Raw genomic sequence first — 22,500 nt, forward strand, 5'->3', positions numbered from 1 at the left:
CTTTTATTTGCCTTCTCACCAGATAATACCTGAGGTAACCTCTCCCTCCCCTCCTTCGTGATGCATCTAAATTTTTGTCCCTTATTAGAATATTTGCATGAACAAAATTATATATCCAGAGGAGAATATTTTCTTAAGCCTAACACTGGACTTACAAAGATATGTATGATTCAAAAAGGTATCCATGTATTTTCAAACATGATGCTGGTTTTACCTGTTTTACCAGATCAAGTAGCATAATCTCCAAACAAATTTTTCATGTACTCAGTTAATCTCTATCCATCTTTGTCAGTGAATTCTTCCAGTAGTTTGGAATAGCAAAGAATTGCACAGAGGTTGTAACAAAAGTGATATAGGAGGGGCAAAGGAAATGTGTTACTTAAAGTGAGTTGCTTGAAATGGAGAAGTTTTGCATTTTGAAAATTACTAATTTCTGAAGAAGCAAGTGGAGTTGTCTACATGTAACATATAATACATATAATATTTAACTTAACATTTGTTACAGGAAAAACTGTTTTAAGTACATATTTATGGAAATAGAGTGTTCAATTCATGATGTGTTAGTTGGCTTGTCTTTCTACCTATCTTTATGCCTGTATATTGTCATATATATACAGTCTGTGTGGCACCTGGGTGGCTCAGTCGGTTAAGCCTCTGACTTCAGCTCAGGTCATGATCTCAGTCTGTGAGTTTGAGCCCCTCATCGGGCTCTGTGCTGACAGCTCACAGCCTGGAGCCTGCTTTGGATTCTGTGGCTCTCTCTCTGTCTGCCCCTTCCCCGTTCATATTCTGTCTCTCTCTGTCTCTCAAAATTAAATAAACATTGAGAAAAAAATTAAATAAATAAAAATACAATAAAATGCAAAGGTAGAATACTTACTTAAATTTGCCCGTACACCAGGAGTCACTGTTGCAACAAGCTATAGAGTCGGATAATTTTCTGTACATATTATATAATACATTTATTTACTTTTAATAAAGTTTGTGTTCTTTAATTTTTTTAATGTTTATTTATTTATTTTAAGAGAGAAAGATAGAGAATGAGCAGGGGAGTGGCAGAGAGAGAGGCAGGGAGAATCCCAAGCAGGCTCTGCACTGTCAGCATGGAGCCTGAGGGGGGCTCAAACCCACGAACTGTGAGATCATGACCTGAGCCAAAAATAAGAGTCAGATGCTTAACCAACTGAACCACCCAGGTACTCCAAAGTTTGTGTGTGTGTGTGTGTGTGTGTGTGTGTGTGTGTGTGTGTGTGTGTGTGTGTGTTTTAAAGAGTCCTACAGTTTGTATAAGCTGAAATCTAACTCTAACTTGCAGTATATTATGACAGTCCTCCATTCATAAAACTTTTCCCAAAAAGTGCATTTGATATCAGTCACATATGAAGTACTTTTCATTATAGATATAGAGATAATTTTTAAGTTTATTTTTTTTTGAGAGAGAGAGAGAGACAGGAAGAGAGGAGAATCCCAAGTAGCATCCGTGCTGTCAGTGTGGAGACTGATGTAGGGCTTGATTCCCATGAATCGTGAGATCACAACCTGAGCTGAAATCAAGAGTAGGTCATTCAACTGACTGAGCCACCCAGGGGCCCCAGATGTAGAGATAATTAAGTGAAAGCTCTCTATATGCTAAAAAGTGATACAGGGCTTCGATGAGAGAAGTGTGGCAAGTTTTTATCACATGATTGAATTTATATAAGGTATATATCTATGTGTATGTATAACTATATGTATGTATTTGTCCATCTATATATACATAATATCTATCTACATATATGTGGTATCTGTCTATATATGTGTAGTATCTGTCTGTCTTTTTGTCTATCTGGATTGGCAGACTTTTTAAAGCTTAACATTTCTGTCTTACCCTGACTTAATTTTGGTTTGATTCCTTGTTATTTAGAGATAGTAGGAGGTAAACAATTGGTGGAAGAAAAGTCATCTTTGTGGTAGGTTTTTTTAAAACTACTTACCTAACCATTCTATTTGTTTATTGAGAAATAAACAGTTAAGTAAACTGGCCACTCAGGTTTTAAAAACTAAACACTTGGGCAACCCATTGGGTCAATTAATTTTATAGCACACATTTCAGAATGCCTTTTATTATAATGCATTCAAATGTAGTAACCTATAACATGTCAGTATGTTCTAAAATAATCCAGAAATACTCAGATAATCACTGAGTTTTTTCCCATCATAATGTGCTTCTTTTTTGTCATAAAACTAGATCTAATCAATCCATGTTTTGAGATATCAGCACGGGATAGACAAGACAAAGTTATTTCTTAGTATTAAGTATGAAGTGTTTGTGTTTGGGGGTGGGTACTTTATCCACCCCAGGTTTCTTTTATTTTTTCTCTCCTCACTTTTTTTCATTATTGATTTCTCCTTTCCTTATAACATGAAGTGCCAGAAAAGTTTGAACTATGTTAAAATGACTGTTTAAAATAGTCTATTAATCTTTTTCTGTTTTCAAAGACACATTGTTGTCCCATGAATTTGTTCTAAAGCAGTATTTATGTAAATACATGGTTTTATTTACAGTAAAAGTAGATTGTTCTTTCTAGGAAAGAAAGTGATTGCCTTTTCAAAGGTTGCAAACTGGGCAGGTTGACAAGTTGTTTGATTCCATGCTGGTTAATACAAGCAACGCCCCCCAACAGCATGACTGTGGCCGGGCTGACCATCTACCACAGGCTTTCATACAAGGTTTTGTCCCATTCATCCCTCCTGCCATTCTCTTTCCTTAGAACTTCCTCCCTAGCTCTTTCTCACTCTGTATCTTCCTTGCCCCCTCTCCCACTTTCTCCTGTTTCTTTCTCTTCCTCCTTATTTGGTTTTCCTTTTGACTCCATAATTCTCAGAACCTTGAAAAGAAAGACAATTTTAAGCAAAAATACTTTTTTTTTAAATTTTAATGAATCACCTTTGAATAAGGTGACTTCCAGACCCCCTAGTATAAGTTTAGCTAGCTTGAAATAAGAAAATATTTAGAGAAGAATACTTGGCTTATGATTTTTTCTTTGAGAGGACCTGTCTGGGTTGCTATTTTGTGGAAACACATGTGTATATACATCCTATATGAGTTGAGACATGTACTCATGAAGTAATACATATTACTATACGTATTTTTCTAATATTTATATATTTGATATACATATATCCATAAAATTTTGAAGATGGTGATTATGTTTTATGCATAAGTACATTCTACATACATTCTTTTTACTAGCTTTGAGAACAGATATGTATATGCATACTTTTCAAATTGTTTAATCTTTATTATTTATCATAATCCTACCTTGAAACCATTGCCAAAGGCTTTACGTTGATAACACTATGACATCGGTGCGATGATCGATTAGGAAGTATTGAGAACCCTGACATTTAATTGTTTGTTTTTCACAATGCTAGTCAAAGCTCCAACATCTTAGCGTAATACATGTGAGGTAAGTAAGGAATGTAAAGATAGCATCTGATGAAATCTGATGTCTCTGGGAGGCCAGTGTCTACATGCTGTGGTACTTTAATAGTATTTTCAAAGAGTTAAGTAATATGCAGATATCATATCAAAACAGTGAGCCATCATTTCTAAAGGATTTACTAGAGGTGACCTATAGCTGTGAAGTCAGTGAGCAGACGTTTGGTTATGACCACCCCTTCTCTTTCTGTCCCTGCCCAGGTGCCTGTGTCGGTGGCCATGATGACTCCCCAGGTGATCACCCCTCAGCAAATGCAGCAGATTCTTCAGCAGCAAGTCTTGTCTCCTCAGCAGCTCCAAGCCCTCCTCCAGCAGCAGCAGGCGGTCATGCTGCAGCAGGTAATGTGGGTTACCTGCTTTGGTGTCCTGGCATATGGCGCACGTGTGCGCCTCTGACGACAGTGCCGTGGGCATGTTTGCCGGTCACTCTCCGCTTGAAGGGACGGCTGATCAGCATGCAAGAACATACATGCCGCATTGTGACTGCAGAACTACATCAAAAAATTTAGATCCCTCGGTCTTTTTAAATTCATCAAAGTCTACAGTAAGAGCAGAGAGAGGCGTAACTTCAACATGGAATAAATTAATAGTTTAGTATTCATATGCTTAGGAGCATTTGATTTGTACACTTGCCAGTAAGAGTGCAAAGGGACTTCTAGATCATTCTTGCTTTGAAAACTCCTTAACACTTCAGCACTCCTTTATGTTCGTGGAAGTATGAGACTTAAACTGGCCATTTGGTTGCGATAGGGAAGGTAACATCCTACGTTTTCCTTCCCAAAATATACTTGGTGTTTAGGCATAGAGAATATCTACTTATAAAAACAAAGTTAAGCAGCCAAGTTACTAACCCATGAAAGTTATCTTTTTTTTAGTGACAAGACTAGCATTTCCAATACGAACCTTATTGGGCCTCGAGTGTGTATAAAGTGGACTTTATGTTGTAGACTTACTTAACCTAGAGAAGATAATGTGCTTTACCCAGATTCTTACTGATTTAATCGCTTTGCTGTCTTCTATGGCTGATGGCCACAGGCCAGTTGCTTCTACTTCTAACATTCTTCTGTACGTCTGATGGATTAAAATATTTTCCCCGATAAGAATTGAACAACCTGATTCTATGTAGCCATATATTTGGTTCTTATAAATGGTAGAGTATATAACCTGTTTGAATATCCCATTGGGACTTCCGATGTAATCAGTTAGGGTATTCATTTGGTTCTGGCCCATTAGAATACAGGTTTCCTATGCCCTCCTGTTTAGGATTTTTTTGGATTCTGGATTGGAAAATTTCAGAGCCGCCTTGGAAAAAACAAATGTATGTAGATGTGTCTCCTTGCATCCACTGCATATTTTTTGTTGTTCTTGGGAGGTGAACCTTAATGGATACTCTACCATATGCCAGTCTAGAAGAGTTTAGGAGATTTATAATACATGAAACTTTTGCCTTTATTTATTAAAGTCAAAATGGTTTATTCAGCAACAACTACAAGAGTTTTACAAGAAACAGCAAGAGCAGTTACATCTTCAGCTTTTGCAGCAGCAGCAACAGCAGCAGCAGCAGCAGCAGCAGCAGCAACAGCAGCAGCAGCAGCAGCAGCAACAGCAGCAGCAGCAGCAGCCGCCCCCGCCGCCGCCGCATCCTGGCAAGCAGGCGAAAGAGGTAGGAGCCACCTGCCGTCGGGCTCACCGGCAGGGCGCAGCGGTGCCACGTGGGGACTGGGTGCCGCGAGGCCAGGGCGGCCTGAGATCTTCCTAGCGCAAGGCTCTCCTGTCAAAGATGCATTATGATACATTTTTACCCAGCTTAATAACAGTGACAGTAGAACTCTCCTGCTCTCCTTTTTTGTAGCATGGGACTTGAGAGTTACAATCCAATGCTGCTGTCTGTCGTCTAATGTTCACTAATGAATCACAGTGTACAAAGAGCAAGCTCTGTGGTGGACAAAGTACTGATTATCTTGTATTCACCGAGAATCTAAGTTGGTGAGGGAACCTTATTTTTCTCAGTGGTGCAGCTCAGAGAACGTGCATGCAAATGTAGCCCATGGTTGCGCGGTGGGGTGGGGGGCTAGGGGAGAAACCGGTGGAACACAGATTTCAAAGTCACGGGCCCCTGATTAATGAACTGCTACTGTAGGTTTGGAGTGGCGAGTAGAAAGTTACAGTTTGATATGCTCATAAATCAAACTGACAAGCTGGCTTCTCAGGCCGAGCTTGCACTTGTCAGCAAACTGCATCAAATATAAACATAATACAAACAAAACATGTTGAAGTAGTTAAATTGATCAGCAGGTATCAGAGCCGTTGTCTTCAAGCTGCCCATTATGCAAACGTACAGGAAACAGTTTTGACCTCCTGAGGCTTTGTTTCTGTTTGGATTTGTGAATAGAATTTCAGACAGCCATCAACTACAGAATAGAAATTGCTCCCTTATTTCTCCGGAGGCTCTGGGCAATCCACATGACTTGCTCCATTATGCAGTCTGTTTTCCAGTGAGCGCATCAGAAGTTTCTCTTTTCCCCAAACTAAAAAGGAAAGGTCTTCCCCAGCAGCTTGTCTGTCTCTGCAGTTGTGACTGCCTCGTCATACCCTCCCGAGTCCAGAGAACTCTGGTTTGTCTTGTAATGCCTCACAAAATTGGAAGTTATACTTTTCCTTATAATAAGGGCACTTTTTTTTTTTGCCCTGCACATAATTCTGCCTTTAATGTATTCCAACAAGAGAAGAGAGGAAGAGAGAAAGCTAACAGGCCTGTCCTATGAAGGCTACATCCAGTTTACTAATAGATCACCAGAGACCACATTCATGGGCCTCTGCAGATCAAACTTACTCAATTGGAAAAAAAAAAAAAAAAAAAAAGAGAAGAGTGTTGTTGAAGTTGACTGTCACTATAAAGTGTTATTTTTTTAGTATAGATAAACTTATTATCATCATCTGCAATAAGCCAATTTTTTTTTAAAAAGTCTGACACTTTGTTGTAGCATACTTTTTCTAAAGCTCGTTCCATACTCTTTCATGCAAGTTCCTTGGTTCTCTGCTGCTGTGTAATATTTGAAAGAAAGGCAACCGAAAATCTAGAACTTGCTCACATTCTGCTTTCGAACGTTGACCATGGGATGCCCATTCAGAAACTCACCGGGGCAGTGAAAGGAGCGTGTGCATTTCTCTGTATGAGAGCTGTGTGCAGACCATGTGTTCCCTGCTGTTTACGGGGCCGGCTTTTCTGCACCAGCAGCAGCAGCAGCAGCAGCAGTTGGCAGCCCAGCAGCTTGTCTTCCAGCAGCAGCTTCTCCAGATGCAACAACTCCAGCAGCAGCAGCACCTGCTCAGCCTTCAGCGTCAGGGCCTCATCTCCATCCCACCTGGCCAGGCGGCACTTCCTGTCCAGTCGCTGCCTCAAGGTACACACAAAGTGTGCACACTTCACTCCTCGTGTGGCACTTTCTACCATTTCATGCCCTGTCTGCCTTATACCTCGAGAAATTTTGTTTTTATGACCTTCAGGTTTATTGTTAAAACATGATCGTTAACATGGCTGCGTGGCCCGTTTTCTTGAGGCTCAGAGATTTTACTACACACTGAGTTCAGGTGTGTAGTAAAACTGCTTCCAAGTGTTTTGTTAGATATTAAGTGCGTCCTTATTAGTCTTAGAGCAGAAAATAATTTATAAGGGCAACACAGTTTAGGCACTATCGAATGTACACTGAAGACCTACCTGCAGGGAATTGGATCAGTGGGAAGGCTAACAACATTCCATTTAACAAAGGTGAGCTGATAGGAGTTTGGGTAGAAAACTGATTAAAAAAAAAAAAAAACAAAACAGATAGGGGGTGCCTGTCTGGCTTAGCAAGTTGAAGACCAGGCTGTTGATTTTGGCTCAGGTCATGTTCCCAGAGTTGTGGGATCAAGCCCTGTGTTGAGCTACATGCTAAGTGTGGAGCCTGCTTGGGATTCTCTCTTTCCCTCTCTCCCTTTCCCCTCCCTGCGTACTCTTCTCTCTCTAAAATAAAAATAAATCAATAAAAATATAGAAGTTCCTAAAAGTTCCTAATCTTCATGCTAGCACTCTTAAGTATAAAAAGGAGCCTTTATGTATTCCTATAGAGAATATTCCATTCCAAGCTATGCTTTGTAGAATCCCATCTAAATCGTGGGAGCATATTGACCTTATTTTCTCTAAAATAATATTGCCTGTGCATATATTGTAAATTACACCTTCAAAAAGCTGCCAATTGTATTCTTATTCATTTTTCTTCCATTTTATTTTATTTTATTTTATTTTGTTTTATTTTATTTTATTTTATTTTATTTTATTTTATTTTATTTAGAAACAGAGAGAGACAGAGCACAGGCAGGGGAGGGGCAGAGAGAGATGGAGACACAGAATCCAAAGCAGGCTCCAGGCTCTGAGCTGTCAGCACAGAGCCTTATGTAGGGCTCAAACCCATGAATGCCAGATCATGACCTGAGCCAAAGTCAGATGCTCAACCAACTGAGCCACTCAGGCACCCCTTATTTTTCGGATAAGAAAACTTTGCATGTACTTTGATAATACAATAAGATAGTACCATAATACAACACTATAAATCATACAATTGTATATATTCATCATTTGACTCAACTTTTGGGAAACGGAAAGCATTCTTAGTTTAAAACAATGATAGTAAACAAAATGACTCCTTGTGTGCTAAAATTATTGGTATAGGCAAAAGTCATGTATCATTAAACTTCATAAAAGCATATTCTAATTTGCATTTGGATTTTGTTAGAACAAACTTTAATCCAAATGGACTAATTATATTTGTTACAAAGGGGCTCACATTGCAGTATTTTATGTTCATCTTTCTGACTCAATAGGATATTCTGAATAAAATCAAGAACAATTAAATAGAAAAAAATAAAATTAGGCAAATAAAAAAATATCTTTAAAACACACACAATCTTGTTTCTGGCACATGAAACTTAAAATATTGCAGGGGCACCTGGGTGGCTCAGTCTGTTGAACGTCCAACTCTTGATTTTGACTCAGGTCGTGATCATAGTTCGTGAGTTTGAGCCCCACATCAGGCTCTGCACTGGAGTCTACTTGGGATTCTCTCTCCCACCCCCTCTATGCCCTTCCCCCCCTCTCATTCCGTCTCTCTCTCTCTCTCTCTCTCTCTATCTCTCAATCTTTCTCCCTGTCAAAATCAATAAACTTTAAAAGTAAAATAAAATAAGGTAAAATAAAATAAAACATTACAGTAAGTGTTTTTCACTTTTTTTTATCAAATTACTATCACAATGGCATGTTTTCCCTAGAATTCCCTCTTTCCCTTGATTTCAGATCTTCTGATTCACCTGATTGAATCACTCCTAGGAAATCAAAAAAGATAAGGATTAAATAGTGGAAGAAAAACAAGGCCATAAACCCACTTTTCTAGACCATTCCAAAGAGAATTGAAATAAACCATGGTGTCACCATAGCAATGAATGTTCTATTCACTAACTATGTTCTTTGAAAAAATAAATATAACTTGAGGACCAATGAAGAAATAAGGTTTAAAAAAAAAAGAAAGGTATGTACAAATTAATTCAATATAAACATGGATTTCTTTGGTAGAAACTACACTAAAACCGAAGCAATAAATTTATACCATTGTTTTTTTTTTTTTCAGTAAAATTTACATAAAATCTGTGTTTAAGATCTAATGATATAAGATTCTCCTCAATAGAGAGAAGCAAGGTCTACCATGATTTTGAGTAAAGCCATTGAAATAAACATTTCAAGAAAGTTTAAAATAGATGCTCACAGAGGGGCACCTGGGTGGCTCAGTCAGTTAAGCGTCCGACTTCAGCTCGGGTCATGGGCTGTGAGTTAGGGCCCTGCGTCGGGCTCTCTGCTGACAGCTCCGAGCCTGGAGCCTGCTTCGGATTCTGTGTCTCCTCTCTCTCTATCCCTCCCTTGCTCACACTCAGTCTCAGAAGTCTACAGAAGTAAAATATAATCTATGTGCGATATATTTGTTAAACTACATTCTTCCAAGGCAAACATACAAATATCTTGCTGAAAAAAGAAATTTATTATGATACAACGATTTTAATGATTTTCAAATGAAAATTTACTCTAATTTCTGAGCTTTTTTAAAATAGAATTTTTTTTTCCTTTTCTTCTATTTGTACTCTCCATTAAATATATGAGAGATTACACACACGAGATAGAGAACATTGAGGAAAATGAAATAAATCTGAAAGCACATCTGGGTTTGAGCAGAATATTTATATTTTAAACAAAGTACATGCAAGTCATATTGTGTTTTTCACCGCTTCGATGACTAAGTGTGAAAAGTGCCACTACGGAGACTCATCAGCCAAACACAGACAGAATGTGTCAGATAAACCAGCCACAGCAGAGGAATAGAACTTCATGGGGTGGTGCTGGAATCCCAAAACTGAATGGGAGAAAGAAAATAAGTCATTGTTAGATAATGGAAGCCTTGAATTATTTCTGCCTTAACCCTTGGTTATTTCAGATAAAAATATTTTAAATATTTTCATTGTCAGTTTCCCAGTTCACTTTGCACCATGTTTTTGGTTGGCTGATGGATTGGCCATGAATGATAACCACAGGAACACCAAGTAGGATTTATTTATACACAATGATGATCTTTAAAAATATGCCATATTTGAAGTATTTACCCCCATGATTTAACACAGCTTCCTCAGGCCACTTTTTAAAGTTCCAACTTCTTCAGCCATATATAAAATAAGTGTATGAGAATGAGACAGAAGTAACAAAATTATAATAATTTTGATAGGAGTGGGAGATGCATCAACATTTTTCTCTATGTTACAAAATGACATAATATATTATATCACTTTGAATTATTTTAAATATTAAGTATTTAAAGTCACCATGAATATTACTATAATGTTGGATTTTGATGTAAATTAGGCAATTAAGTTATCATCTCTAAAAGCATATATGGGGACACCTGGGTGGCTCAGTTGGTTAAGCATCCGACTTTGGCTCAGATCATGATCTCACAGTTCATGGGTTCGAGCCCCACATCGGGCTCTGCACTGACAGCTGGGAGGCTGGAGCCTGCTTCAGATACTGTCTCCCTCTCTCTCTGCTCCACCCCTGTTCTCTCTCTCTCTCAAAAATAAACATTTAAAAATAAATAAATAAAAATCATACATAGAGTGACTGTAGGTATACAGAAGTCAAATAAAAAAAGGATGGATCTATAAATCAATATCAAATAAAATACTGATTATGAAGCTATTTACTCCATAGATAGTACGGTTTGTATGTCAGCTGGTAATTATTTAGTGACACATTTTCATGACCCAGTACCATTGTCTCCAGGTTAGAAGATAGGAAATTATTGTGCGTGCACTTCTCATGTTTTTGACATGAGATAGAAGTCAGTGTATTCCAATACACAATATATTCACAGACTTACTATGACTGTGGAGACTAAAATATATGTGGCAAAAACTTTATTTCATTCCAACTTTCTACATGTTTTTAAATTTATAAAAGCTATTTAAAATATAACACTTTTGTTACCAATCTGAAAGACCAAACAGAAAATGCTAGAATATCTAGCCAGCACTATTTTGAACTAACACCTTCTAGAACTAGATGAGTTTGGAATGAAAGAACTGTTGAATAATAAAGTGAAATCTTTCTAAGTAAAGTATAAGAATGTCCTTTATGCTGAGTTAGGAATGTGCTGAAGTTTGTCGTTAGGATGAGTATTCAGTCAAAATCAGGTATTTGGCTTTGACTCATTCTCTGATTGGAAATCTAAATAGTCAAAGCTCAGTCAGTTGAGCATCCTACTCTTTATCCTTCTCCTTTTGGCTCAGGTCATGATTCCAGGGTGGGGGATCAAGCCCCACATTGGGCTGCATGCTCAACATGGAGCCTTCTTAAGATTCTCTCTCTCTCTCTCTCTCTCTCTCTCTCTCTCTGTCTCTCTCTCTGTCTCTCTGTCTCTCTCTCGCACCCTCTCCTCCACTCGCTGTCTTTCTAAAATAAATAAATCAGTAGCCAAATGCATACTTCAGCATCACTTCTGGCATCTTGATTTTTTTGCCTAACCTGTAATCATGTGCTTGCATAGATCACCTTTGTATCTAATCAGGGTAACAGCACCGCAATATGGACAAGGCATGTGGTGCAGAATTATTGTTACCATCTTAGTATTTCCTTTTAAATACCAGTCAGTCTTTAATTTGTAACTTGGAGGGGAAACTCTCCTTTGGGGTTTTACATGCTAAAGCTCCATCAGTAAGCTGAAGTTTAGATGTACATTTATGATTGCAGGAATAAAACCTTGCAAAGTTAACTATGAATGCTATTAATTTTATGTATAAAAAGTAACTCACAACAAGTTAAATACATAGAGAAATATTAGGCATGTTAATTTTTGAGGAAATGTAAGTAATGATATATTAAATTATATCATAATTCTAATTGTCACAGAATTGTTTCATATACCAGCATGCATACATTAAAATGAATTTATTTCCATTTAGGCCATAAGTCTTTTTAAAGTTCTTTTTGTCAGCTCTTTGTATCTTGAGGGAAGACTCAAAAGCAGAATGTCAACTTTGACCCATTAAAGTTCCATGGTGAGGAAAACTGAGAAATTACTGTTTTGTAAAATAAATCACAAACTTAAAAACTGCCTCCTCTAAAAATTTTAATAGTGAAATCATAGTATGATTGTATATATAAATGTAAATATAAATATTATGTAAATATAAATATGTGTGTGTATATATTATATATATATATATATATATATATATATATATATATATATATATCTCCTGTATTCTGGTATCCCAGAAGTTCCTTCTTTGTGGTGATATTTGCCTTTGGTCTCAGTTTTAGCCAAATAGCTATTTTGCTCCTTATAATTCAGCTTTTGGGCAAAATATGTATTCAGTACACTTCTCATTAAACATACATTTTAAAGATGGGCACTATACCTACAGGTTAAAGTAGGCCCCCAGTCAAATATAAATCCATAATATGTTAGGTCTGGCAAATTATAAATGAACACAGGTCTCTGAAGGATAGCCCAGAAGCCAGAATGACGGTTGCCTGTGGAGAGAACTAGGAACCGTGAAGTCAGGTCTGGTTCGGGAAATTCGATTTTGCAATGTACAACCTTCTCTATGATTCTGTTATTTTGGCCATGTGCATATACTACTTTTTTTAATGTAAAATTTAGGATGAAAGTGAAAATTACATGATAATAGTTCAAGAATTCAAATTACTAAATATCAAATTGGTTCAATAAAATATGTGAATGATACAAATACTTCTACCAAATTTGCTTTTATTGCTTTTACTTATAAGTAACTCTAGAAAATAAGCAGAGTACTATTAAATAAGTTAATTTAGAAAAATCACAGTAGACTTACTTTACATCATAATGTATAAAATTATTTAATATTAAAAATTAATTACTAGACATAAAAAATGAAAAGACATTATTTTTGTGTGAAAAAGCTGCTAATGTAATTTTTACCAATAAGTAAAATATTGGAATTTTTAAATCTTGTGTGCTCCAAGACTGTATAATCTAGATATGAATTACCAAATTTTAATTAATTCTTAGCACAGCGGTTTTCACCCAATAGATACTCCACAAACTATGAATCTAGGATTAAGGAATATTATTTAATTGCTTTACCTGTGGTATTACATGCAATTTGATTAGGAATTCATCCACTTATTCATTCAACTCCTAGAAAAACAAACCTTTTGATGCTTATTTGTAGTACTGGCAGTGAACAAGAGCCAGTCCAAGCCATCATCCATCATCATTTCTTGATCTTTTTGTGGTCATGGAATTTTAAAATTGCATAATCATACAACTTTTTGGTGCTAGTATTGTTATGTATGTATCCTTGAAATAAGTTACTAAGAAAACTGAATAATCTTTACTTGGGATTTTAAATTGACTATTATTCTGTGATGGTCTAGTCCACTGATTCCCAGATTATGCACTGCTACTGTTCTGGTCATTGAACAACTCTTTCAAGTAATACACAGTGAGCTTTCACTCACTGTAGGCACTCCTAGAGGCACTGGGGACAAAGCAGTCAAGAGGACAGGCAAAAATTCCTGCCATCACAGAACTTAGACTGCAAATTAAGTAAAATGTATAGTGCTAAGTGCTATGGGAATGTTTTTTTTTTTTTCTTTTTTTAAGTCAGGATAGGAAAAAATAAAGAAACCTTAGAAAAGGTAGGGGTCGAACTTGTAGACAGGGTGGCCGGGGAAGGAGTCCTGGAAAAGGGTTATGTGAGCAATGACCTACAAAGGTGAGGAGCTTTGCCGTGAATTAGCTCTAGAGCTAGTTACTCAACTTTCCTGTTCCTCAGTGTCCTCATCTCTAAAATAGGGAGAATAATAGTAGCTCGGGGTATTAGATTAGACCTGAAGCATGCAGAAAAGTGGCTGGCATATCAGAAGTACCATGTAAATTTCTAACAAAACAGAGACAAAGGAACCTACTGGAGCAGTGAGTTGGGTTCCAAGGGGCTGCATAAATAGAAGCTTAGTTTTGAACTAAGCTAATTTTGGAAAAAGTCTTAAGTTTATAAACAGGCAGCCTGCAGTTCATGGGAGGGGCTGGAGAGCACCTGATGAATCCTAAGCCCACACCCGTTATTTAAAACTGAAATAAATTAATGCAATTGTAAAAAGAGTTTGTTGTGTTTTTTTTTTTTCTTTTTATCCTCAAATGGATTTGTAAAACAAAGAGTTAAAGAAGAGACTCAAGGGTTTCTTTTGTTTCTAGACATCATGGAACTGATGTATATGTTAACATTAATCATGAGTCTCCAAGATAGAGACCAGAGATCTCTTAGATCTCTGATTAGAAGTGTTCAGAAGACTACTGTCCCATAGAACACAGTTTAGGAAGTATTGAATGTGTTACATTACTGCCTGAAAATAAGTTAATTTTCTCAAACCTCAAAGCTTCAAAACTCACGAAACTTTCAAAATTGTACAAAACGGATTGGCTGGTTGTTTCATATTCATCGTTTTGTATCCATGGAAAAGAGCTAAGTAAATTGTAGGTGTGAAAACTCTGTTCATGCGCAATGTGACAGTTTGCTTTTAAAAATTTTCCTCCAAAATTGTCTGCACGTTGGAATCATCGGTGGAGCTTCAGAAACAGACTGATACCTGTGTCCTACCTCCAGAAATTGTGATTTAATTGGTTTGGGCTGTGGTCAGGGCATTGGAAATTTTAAAATGTCCCCAAGTGAGTCTAATATGCAGACACTTTGGGGAACCACTTCTACTAACAGGAGTCTCTTTTTGACATCATCTATTCTCTGCCCCTTATCTGTAATATTTAAAAACCACTTCCTTCCTCGTTTAATTAAGAATCATTATTTGGATAGCGAATAGGTTATTTATTCATCAAACATCTATGTGCTTAGTATTTGTTGCCATATCATTGTGATATCATGCTGATACCACTAATTTTCCATACAAATGAATAGTATAATAGAAGTCTGCTTTTTAAAAGGTAAGTGGATACTTAGGTTAACTAAATTATTAATAAAATTCAAAAACTGAATTATTAATAACATCTCTAACTGATATAGTCTCTAAAAACATCTAAGAGTCTTTAGCCAAGGTATAAAATTTTATCAGCCACTCGATCTTTAGAATCAACTAGTTTATAATTCTTTAGATATTGGCCTTACAGGATAGCAAGTACTCATAAATAGTATGCCCCACAAGAGCCACAGAACTTCCATGTGAAAACCAAAATGCCTACAAAAACTCTATGAATCTGTTATAATCAACTAAATCAACTACTATTTATTGAACACATACCAGGCACTCTTCTAGGCACTGGAGATAGATGAGTAAAATAAGAAATCCCTACTCTTACCATTTTAAGTTTAAATTGCAGAAGAGGGAGACTGATGATAACGAGTAAAACAGATAAATATTATAGTTTCAGAGACTGACAATGCTCTTAGGAAAAAGAAAGCAGAGTGAGGTGACAGAGAATGTTAGAAGGCAAGGTGGGGAGGGGCAGTAGTTGAAAGCATGGTCTAAGACCACCTCTCAGAGGAGGTGAGCCTTGAATCATCTGAGTGAAGTGAGGGAGTCATGAGGAGATCTATAACCAAAATCGCCTGTGCTGTGGGAACAGCCAGAGCAAAAGCTGGAAAGGGAGCAAATATTTACTGCCTTTAAGATGCAGAAGAAAGTATAACAGAGCGAAATGTACAGAGTGAGCAATAGATGAGGTCAGAGAGGCAGGCAAGACCCAGATAATAAATGCCAGCACCTCACAGGCCATAGTAGGGTTTTTTGTTGTTATGTGTTCCCTTTCTTTTCTTGTGTTTTTTTCTAAGTGTTCTGGAAAGCCATTGGAGGCTTTGTCTGGAAAATGCCATTGCCCAATTTACATTTAAAGAGATAGATTTTGGCTGATATATGACGAGAAGTAAATTATAGCAAGGCAAGGGGAAAGCAGGAAGACAGGAAAGGGTAACTGCACACCAGGCAAGAGTGGATGGTGGGGCAGAGAGGCAGAGTGAGGTGGTGAGGGCTCGCATGCAGAAGATGTGTAAAAACTGTTATGTAAAAGGATTGGTTAATGGGGTTTTGCTGTTAGGACACCTAATTCATACAGACAGGTAATCAAAAAGTTACAGTCAGGTAAGTTTCAGAATCCTGGGTTAAAGCAATAATTAATGATGTTTATATAGAAATTATGTCCCATATAACCAGAGCAATACCTTAGTTTATTAAGCCATCCTCTTTTATGTAGAAAAAAAATAGGTTTAAATAACTGGAAACCTGAGTTATCCAGTCTTTTCTTCAGTCTTAGGCTGTTTTAAAATCTTCAGGAGCCAGAATCACCAAAATGATAGTTTTCAGTAAAACTATCTGTAAGAAATTGTGATAGGCATAGCAATTTAAGGTTACCACTGTGATGAATAATTTGACCAGAAGTTATGTTTGGAGCAGTGAGAATTCTTCTGTCACTTTGGGCTACTTACTACTATGTCTAGATTGATGGTTTTCCTAGTTGCAGGAGGAGGGGCGAGCAGGCTGACTCTGCTTGACATCATGTTGTGTTATCTTCCCCTAGTTTCCCCTGCCTGTTCGATCCTGCTCCCCTCCCCCACACCTCTTGATTGATGGGCATCACTGTAGCATCTGATGTAGATGTGTGCTGGGTTGTGGGAGTGGGGTTATTGGATTAGTACTTCCGTCCTTGTGTTAGACGTTGCAGATGCACGTAACATATGCAGAACCTAGATTTTGGAGCAACAGTGCGTTAAGTTTGAATTCTGTCCACTAGTTGTGAGCATAGTGATTTGATAACATATTTCATCTTTTTAAACCTCCATGCCCTCATCTGTAAAGTAGAATGATTCCTAGCTTCAAGTGAAGTTAATTGAGATTATGAATGTAAAGCATCAGACTACAGCAGATGGTCAATAAGTGATAGCAACCATAGTTACAACTGTCTTTCCCCCCTGTATATCTTTATTCAATAGTTTTCATATTTTTAATGTAATATTTTAAGAAAAAAGGCATTCAAATAAAACTGCCTGGATTTAAATCAAAGCTTTACCACATAGAAGCTTTGTGACCTTGGATACATTTTTGAACCTCTCCCTCACTTTGCTTTGTTATCCATGAACTGAAATACAGTTATGAACTCATTGGATTTAGTGAAGATTAAGGAGCATAAGGTATGGAAAGAATCCGTGAAGGCATTGTACTTGGCATATATAAGTACTGTTATATATTTGACTTATAATAAGTAAACAGTAATCTCTCAATTCCTTATTTCGGAATTAGAGTTAAAAGCTAAAATGCCTTGATTTTCTGTTTTCATTCTTCATATATCTGGTAAATTTCCATGATGTGAAACAGGGCATTGTTTAAAATGGGTACTCATTTATTCTATCGTCCATAAAATGAGGTTTTCATATTATCTGTTTAATTGATCCATGGAGGTAAGAACATTGGCTTATTTAGGACCTCCAAATGAAACTCAATTATTTTGTCTGTCTGAGAAAGGGCAAAGTAACTTTGTCAAAGTTAATTGTCAAATGTATTCTTTTTCTGAGGTGAATGTTTACTGTTCTTCCCTGACATTTTTTTTCCCTGACAATTTTTTTGTTTACCCTCCTTACTTCTTTTTTTCTTTTCATATATCTCATTTCAAAATCTATTTCTTTTTCATTTCCTTACTGATAAAAACTTAACACTAGCAATAAGTAAAAGCTTCTGTTAAATAGTTTAACTTTCAAGTAGAACTTGCTGGTTTTTTCCATTAATCCTTGATAGTAGTTTCAATACTATTATTCCCAGTACTATTCCCAAAATGGTAGTCTTTAACAAATAACTGATTATTCATGAGAAAGGCTATGGTGCTGATGGTGTAAAGTGAATTATTATTGTATATTAATTATGCTGGTAACATCACTTTTGTTGTTGGCATTAATCCAGTAATAACACTAAGCTCATTATATGAACTTTACCTTGTTGTATTAGTGGGGCTTTCTTTCGTTTTGTAGCTGGCTTAAGTCCTGCTGAGATTCAGCAGTTATGGAAAGAAGTGACTGGAGTTCACAGTATGGAAGACAATGGCATTAAACATGGAGGGCTAGACCTCACTACTAACAATTCCTCCTCGACTACCTCCTCCACCACTTCCAAAGCGTCACCACCAATAACCCATCATTCCATAGTGAATGGACAGTCTTCAGTTCTAAGTGCAAGGCGGGACAGGTAAATCTCATGAGATTTGTTCTATATTTATCTGTCACCAACCTCTCCTTCCACCATTCATAAAACTGAGGATTATGATCTGTACTTAACAGGGGGAAAATGTGTAAAACACATTAAATAAAAACCTTTAGGTTATTTACCTTATATATTATTTTCATTACAGAAAGTAGCTCAAATACCAGGGATTTGATGGATTTGGTGGGGAATTGGCCTGAAGAAAGTTATTTTTTAATAAGTGCATATGGAATTACTGTATCGACATATTTTTATGGCTAATATGTTTTGATGAGCCGGATTGCTGAAATGAGAACATTTTACCATTTTTAAACTTAAGAACCCCTTTCAAATAACTAAAGATGCATACATATCCCCCTTAGTAAATGTTTAAAAACATGTACTTAATATATGTTTAGGAACATGTCCATAGATATCAGAGAATCCATATACATGAGGGTACAATTACAGGCATAATAAACCAGAAGACAGAATATCTGGTATACCTTTTTTTGTTATTATTATTGGAGCATGAGGGAAGTTGGAATTACATAAAAAAAATAAACTTATGATGCTAACTCTGAGTAAATTTGACTCAAAATTCATAGGGAAAAATTACTTGATTTCAGTTACCAACACTGAGTACGTTATGTTAGATAATTTTCAACCTCTTGTTTTATTTTAGTTGTGTAAAAACTGCCTTTATAAAAGGAGAACCCAGGTGCTCTTGTCCATTTACTGCCCCTGTTTCAAGCATGTAGCTCTATCTAATCAAGTCCTTTAAAGCAATTTATGTAAAATATGTAAGCTAGAATATTGCTTAACATAAAAACTATATTTTTAAAGGATGAAGCATAAATGTAGGATTTCTTAACAGAGTGACTCAGGCTCCTATGGTATTTTGCTCTAAACTTCACATTGGAGTGTAGTGGGTTGATAGTATTCTCTTATGTAATATGAATGTCTGCCTAGCTGTAACAAATTCTTTCTCACAAAGAATTTTTTTTAAGAAACCTATATTTAATTACAGTACACTTTAAAATAGAATGCTGTAGTTTGGTGGTGTTTCTGGTCTTCATTTGAGTATCATGAAAAATTTTTCTTGTTAGTTTTCATCGTTAAAAAACGGTATGCTTCTGAATGCTTTCATGCTATTGTTTTAATTGAGATAATTTGATGGTTATATACTGCAGAAGTTGGTTGATTTTTCTAGGCTCTCTCCATCTGATATAATACTCACTTATCAAAAGTCTTTGGTAATTATAGAAGGGTATAGCTAATGAATACTGTTCCAAAGTAGATTTTTTAAAATCAGCAGTAACTAGTGGAAATATATATGGCTCAAACATAAATATTAAACAATTTAAATGATCCTAAAGGTCCATATCTTCTTTAAAAAGCGCATTTCAAAAATCTTATGGTGGATGTCCTATTACCTTCTTAAAAACAGAGGTTTATTTCACTTGACCACATGTGAATATATATATTTTTTATTTAGAGGTAAATGTTACATTAAGGTCATATGGCAAGATTAGCATATGATATTATACAGTCCTCTTAGTTTTTCATCCTTTATTAACAGTCATCTTTGGCTCTATTTCTCCTCTAATTGGAACATCATCTAGCCTTGGCAGTTGAACTATTCAATAGAACGATTAAATTTTTCTGACTGCTCTGAGCTGAATTGACCTGTTTTGACCTGTTTGTCACTGATCGTAACCTGACAGGCGCTAGCAGCCTGCAACGATTATGGCTTTTTGAGATGACTCTGACGCCGTGTTCTTTTGCTACAGCTCGTCACACGAGGAGACTGGGGCTTCTCACACTCTGTACGGCCATGGAGTTTGCAAATGGCCAGGCTGTGAAAGCATTTGTGAAGATTTTGGACAGTTTTTAAAGTAGGTTTTGTACCTTTTTTAGGGAAGGGGGTGGGTTCTGGGGGAGTTTCAAGCGCACTGTTGAAAATAAACAAGAGAAAGCTGAAAGGGGGAAGTAAATGTCCATCATAAGCCCCCTCTGAGTTTTCTGTGTGTTCCAACAAGTGTATGACCGAAGTCAGGCTACGAAGGCGACTGTCCATCTTTACCTTTCCATCAAAATATTTTACAAGCCATTCGATAGGGGTTTTTTAAAGAATGAAAAATACAATCCTACTGTAATAGTGCCATTAATAATTGGGAAACGTGTGCAGGATTCACTTAAATTTCAAGTTTTTAATAAAAATTTTAAGTAAAATTACATGAGGCGTCATGTAATATATCCACATTTCAACCCAATATCTTACAGGGTTATTTTTTTTAATCGCAAACTTGATATTACTTCCTTTAAATAATGATATTTAACATATTTATTGAACAATAAGAATGAAAAGATGAAATTTAATAGGAACCAAAGTTTTCAGAAATAATTGTATTTCATCTACCTTTGTTACTTGTTGCCCTTAGGATCAGAGCAAAACACCCATGGCTGTATAGTTGTATGATAAATTCTATGGCTTCTCTAGCTTGAAATCAAAACTTTGTGTGTCCTTAATTTCTTCATACGGTGATAATTTTGTTTAATTTTAAGAGGTTCCTTTTCAAATAAGAATATGCATCTTTTATGAAACATTTTCCACGCACAATTCTGCCATACAAGAGATCTAAACAGAGAGCTACAGATAGGTTTATGGAGATGAGTAACTTCACAGGCTCAGACTCTTATGTTGTCATGGAGCAGCTAACAGGGTGAATGAACTGTTTCATGCTTCATCAACAATTAAGTTAATTAGCTCATTTGAAATTGCACTGCTTTGTTGCCAGGATGTTGGCAGAAACATCAAAAAGATGTGTTTACAAATGGTAGACTACAGGGTATAGAGTAAAAGCACCTTAACAACAAGGCACAAGTACTTGGCATCATAATAACTTCATAACAGAATTACAGTAAGACTTCCACCAGGATTTTCTTTTAAACTTTTTCTCATTTCTGACCAACTAAAAGAAAATTTGCCTCCTGTATTGCTATGGCTTTTGGAAAAGGCCTTAAATAAATTTTTCATGACTATTATACCAAAACAGTAGTGAGCTACCATTTTATTGGACGTGAAACTGATCCAGCTAATTTCATATTTCTTCATTTGAATACATTCATCCTTATCAATGTGTCGTGTTATTCCTTATCATTAAGATTATTAAGAGGACTGTTGCTACTATTTCGTAAATGTGGTCATTTAAGAAATAGAACTAGCCCAGTCACCATGTTATTCCTCCAAGTTGTTCTTTCTGACAAAATTAAGAATTTTTGAGAAAATGTACATATCTTCCCTTCAGTGTGATTTCCTTCATAGCACATGGAAAGGAACATTTTTATTCATCTCAAATATTTATCTAAATGTTTATTACTAACAAGCAGATGAACATGAACCCTCATTTTAGCTTCCTGATTCTTTTTTCACATTCATGGCAGTATTTTTTAAAAACTAAAGATATTACAGAGGTGCGGGGGTGGGGGGAGAGATTACAATTAAAAAAGCATTTCCTTTCAATTAAATATCAACTTTGGTTCCAAAGGCTGACCATTTTTCCAAACCATTAACTTTATAGAGATGACAGAACAAATGACAGTAGATTGTAAGGTCTTTCTTTTAGTCCATTTTTGTTATGATCTGCTTTAGATTCTCTTACTCAAAGATAAATTCTGTCAATAGATGTAATACCAGTATACTGAAAAAAATTTATTAGATACATTTCCATACTGGTACTGTCTTTTTATTAAAGTGTATGGGAAATGTAAAAAGAAATAATATATTTTATGAAATTAATTAAGTTCAGTTATTCAGAAAACAGTGTAGTGTCTGTGTGGAAAGTGAAATGAAGACATGACCACTAATACAGATTTTCTTGGAAAGGATATTTTGCTTTTCTTTTGTCATTATGGGGGAGAGTTGAGGTTTAGAGGAATGTCAGACAAGCCAAAAAACTGTGAAAGGTTTTCAGTTCTCAGTTTCCGTGTTTGCTACTCTCCCAGAAATTTTATATCCAGTGTGTATTATGAAAGTTTTTGGAGAAAATATTGTGGCATTTTAATTTCTGAAACGCACTAAAAATAAATGTATAGCTTGAGCTTTACTTTGGCATCAGACAACTTATCCATTGGTTTGAAATAAAAGGAATCCATTTGTTATTACTATTTAGCCTACATATGTTAAATAATAAAGGATAGTAGAAAATACACTAAGAGGCCCAAA

General features: G+C 36.2%; 1 protein-coding gene across 12 annotated transcripts in view; it reads left to right on the forward strand.

Annotated features, from left to right (window-relative positions):
- FOXP2 (forkhead box P2) overlaps positions 1-22,500 on the forward strand; it is a 565,305-nt gene that overhangs the window by 494,070 nt on the left and 48,735 nt on the right. For 8 of the 12 annotated variants that reach the window (XM_053897463.1, XM_053897465.1, XM_053897469.1 and 5 more), the window contains 5 exons: positions 3,683-3,820; positions 4,944-5,144; positions 6,717-6,885; positions 18,065-18,278; positions 20,066-20,170. In XM_053897463.1, the coding sequence (XP_053753438.1) occupies positions 3,683-3,820; positions 4,944-5,144; positions 6,717-6,885; positions 18,065-18,278; positions 20,066-20,170 (827 nt within the window). The remainder of the gene's footprint in view (positions 1-3,682; positions 3,821-4,943; positions 5,145-6,716; positions 6,886-18,064; positions 18,279-20,065; positions 20,171-22,500) is intronic. The other 4 variants (XM_019418068.2, XM_053897472.1, XM_053897470.1 and 1 more) reach the window with 3 other exon arrangements.

The sequence above is a fragment of the Panthera pardus genome, unplaced genomic scaffold, assembly GCF_024362965.1.
Source record: "Panthera pardus isolate Hobbes unplaced genomic scaffold, ASM2436296v1 HiC_scaffold_8, whole genome shotgun sequence".
Lineage (NCBI taxonomy): Eukaryota > Metazoa > Chordata > Mammalia > Carnivora > Felidae > Panthera > Panthera pardus.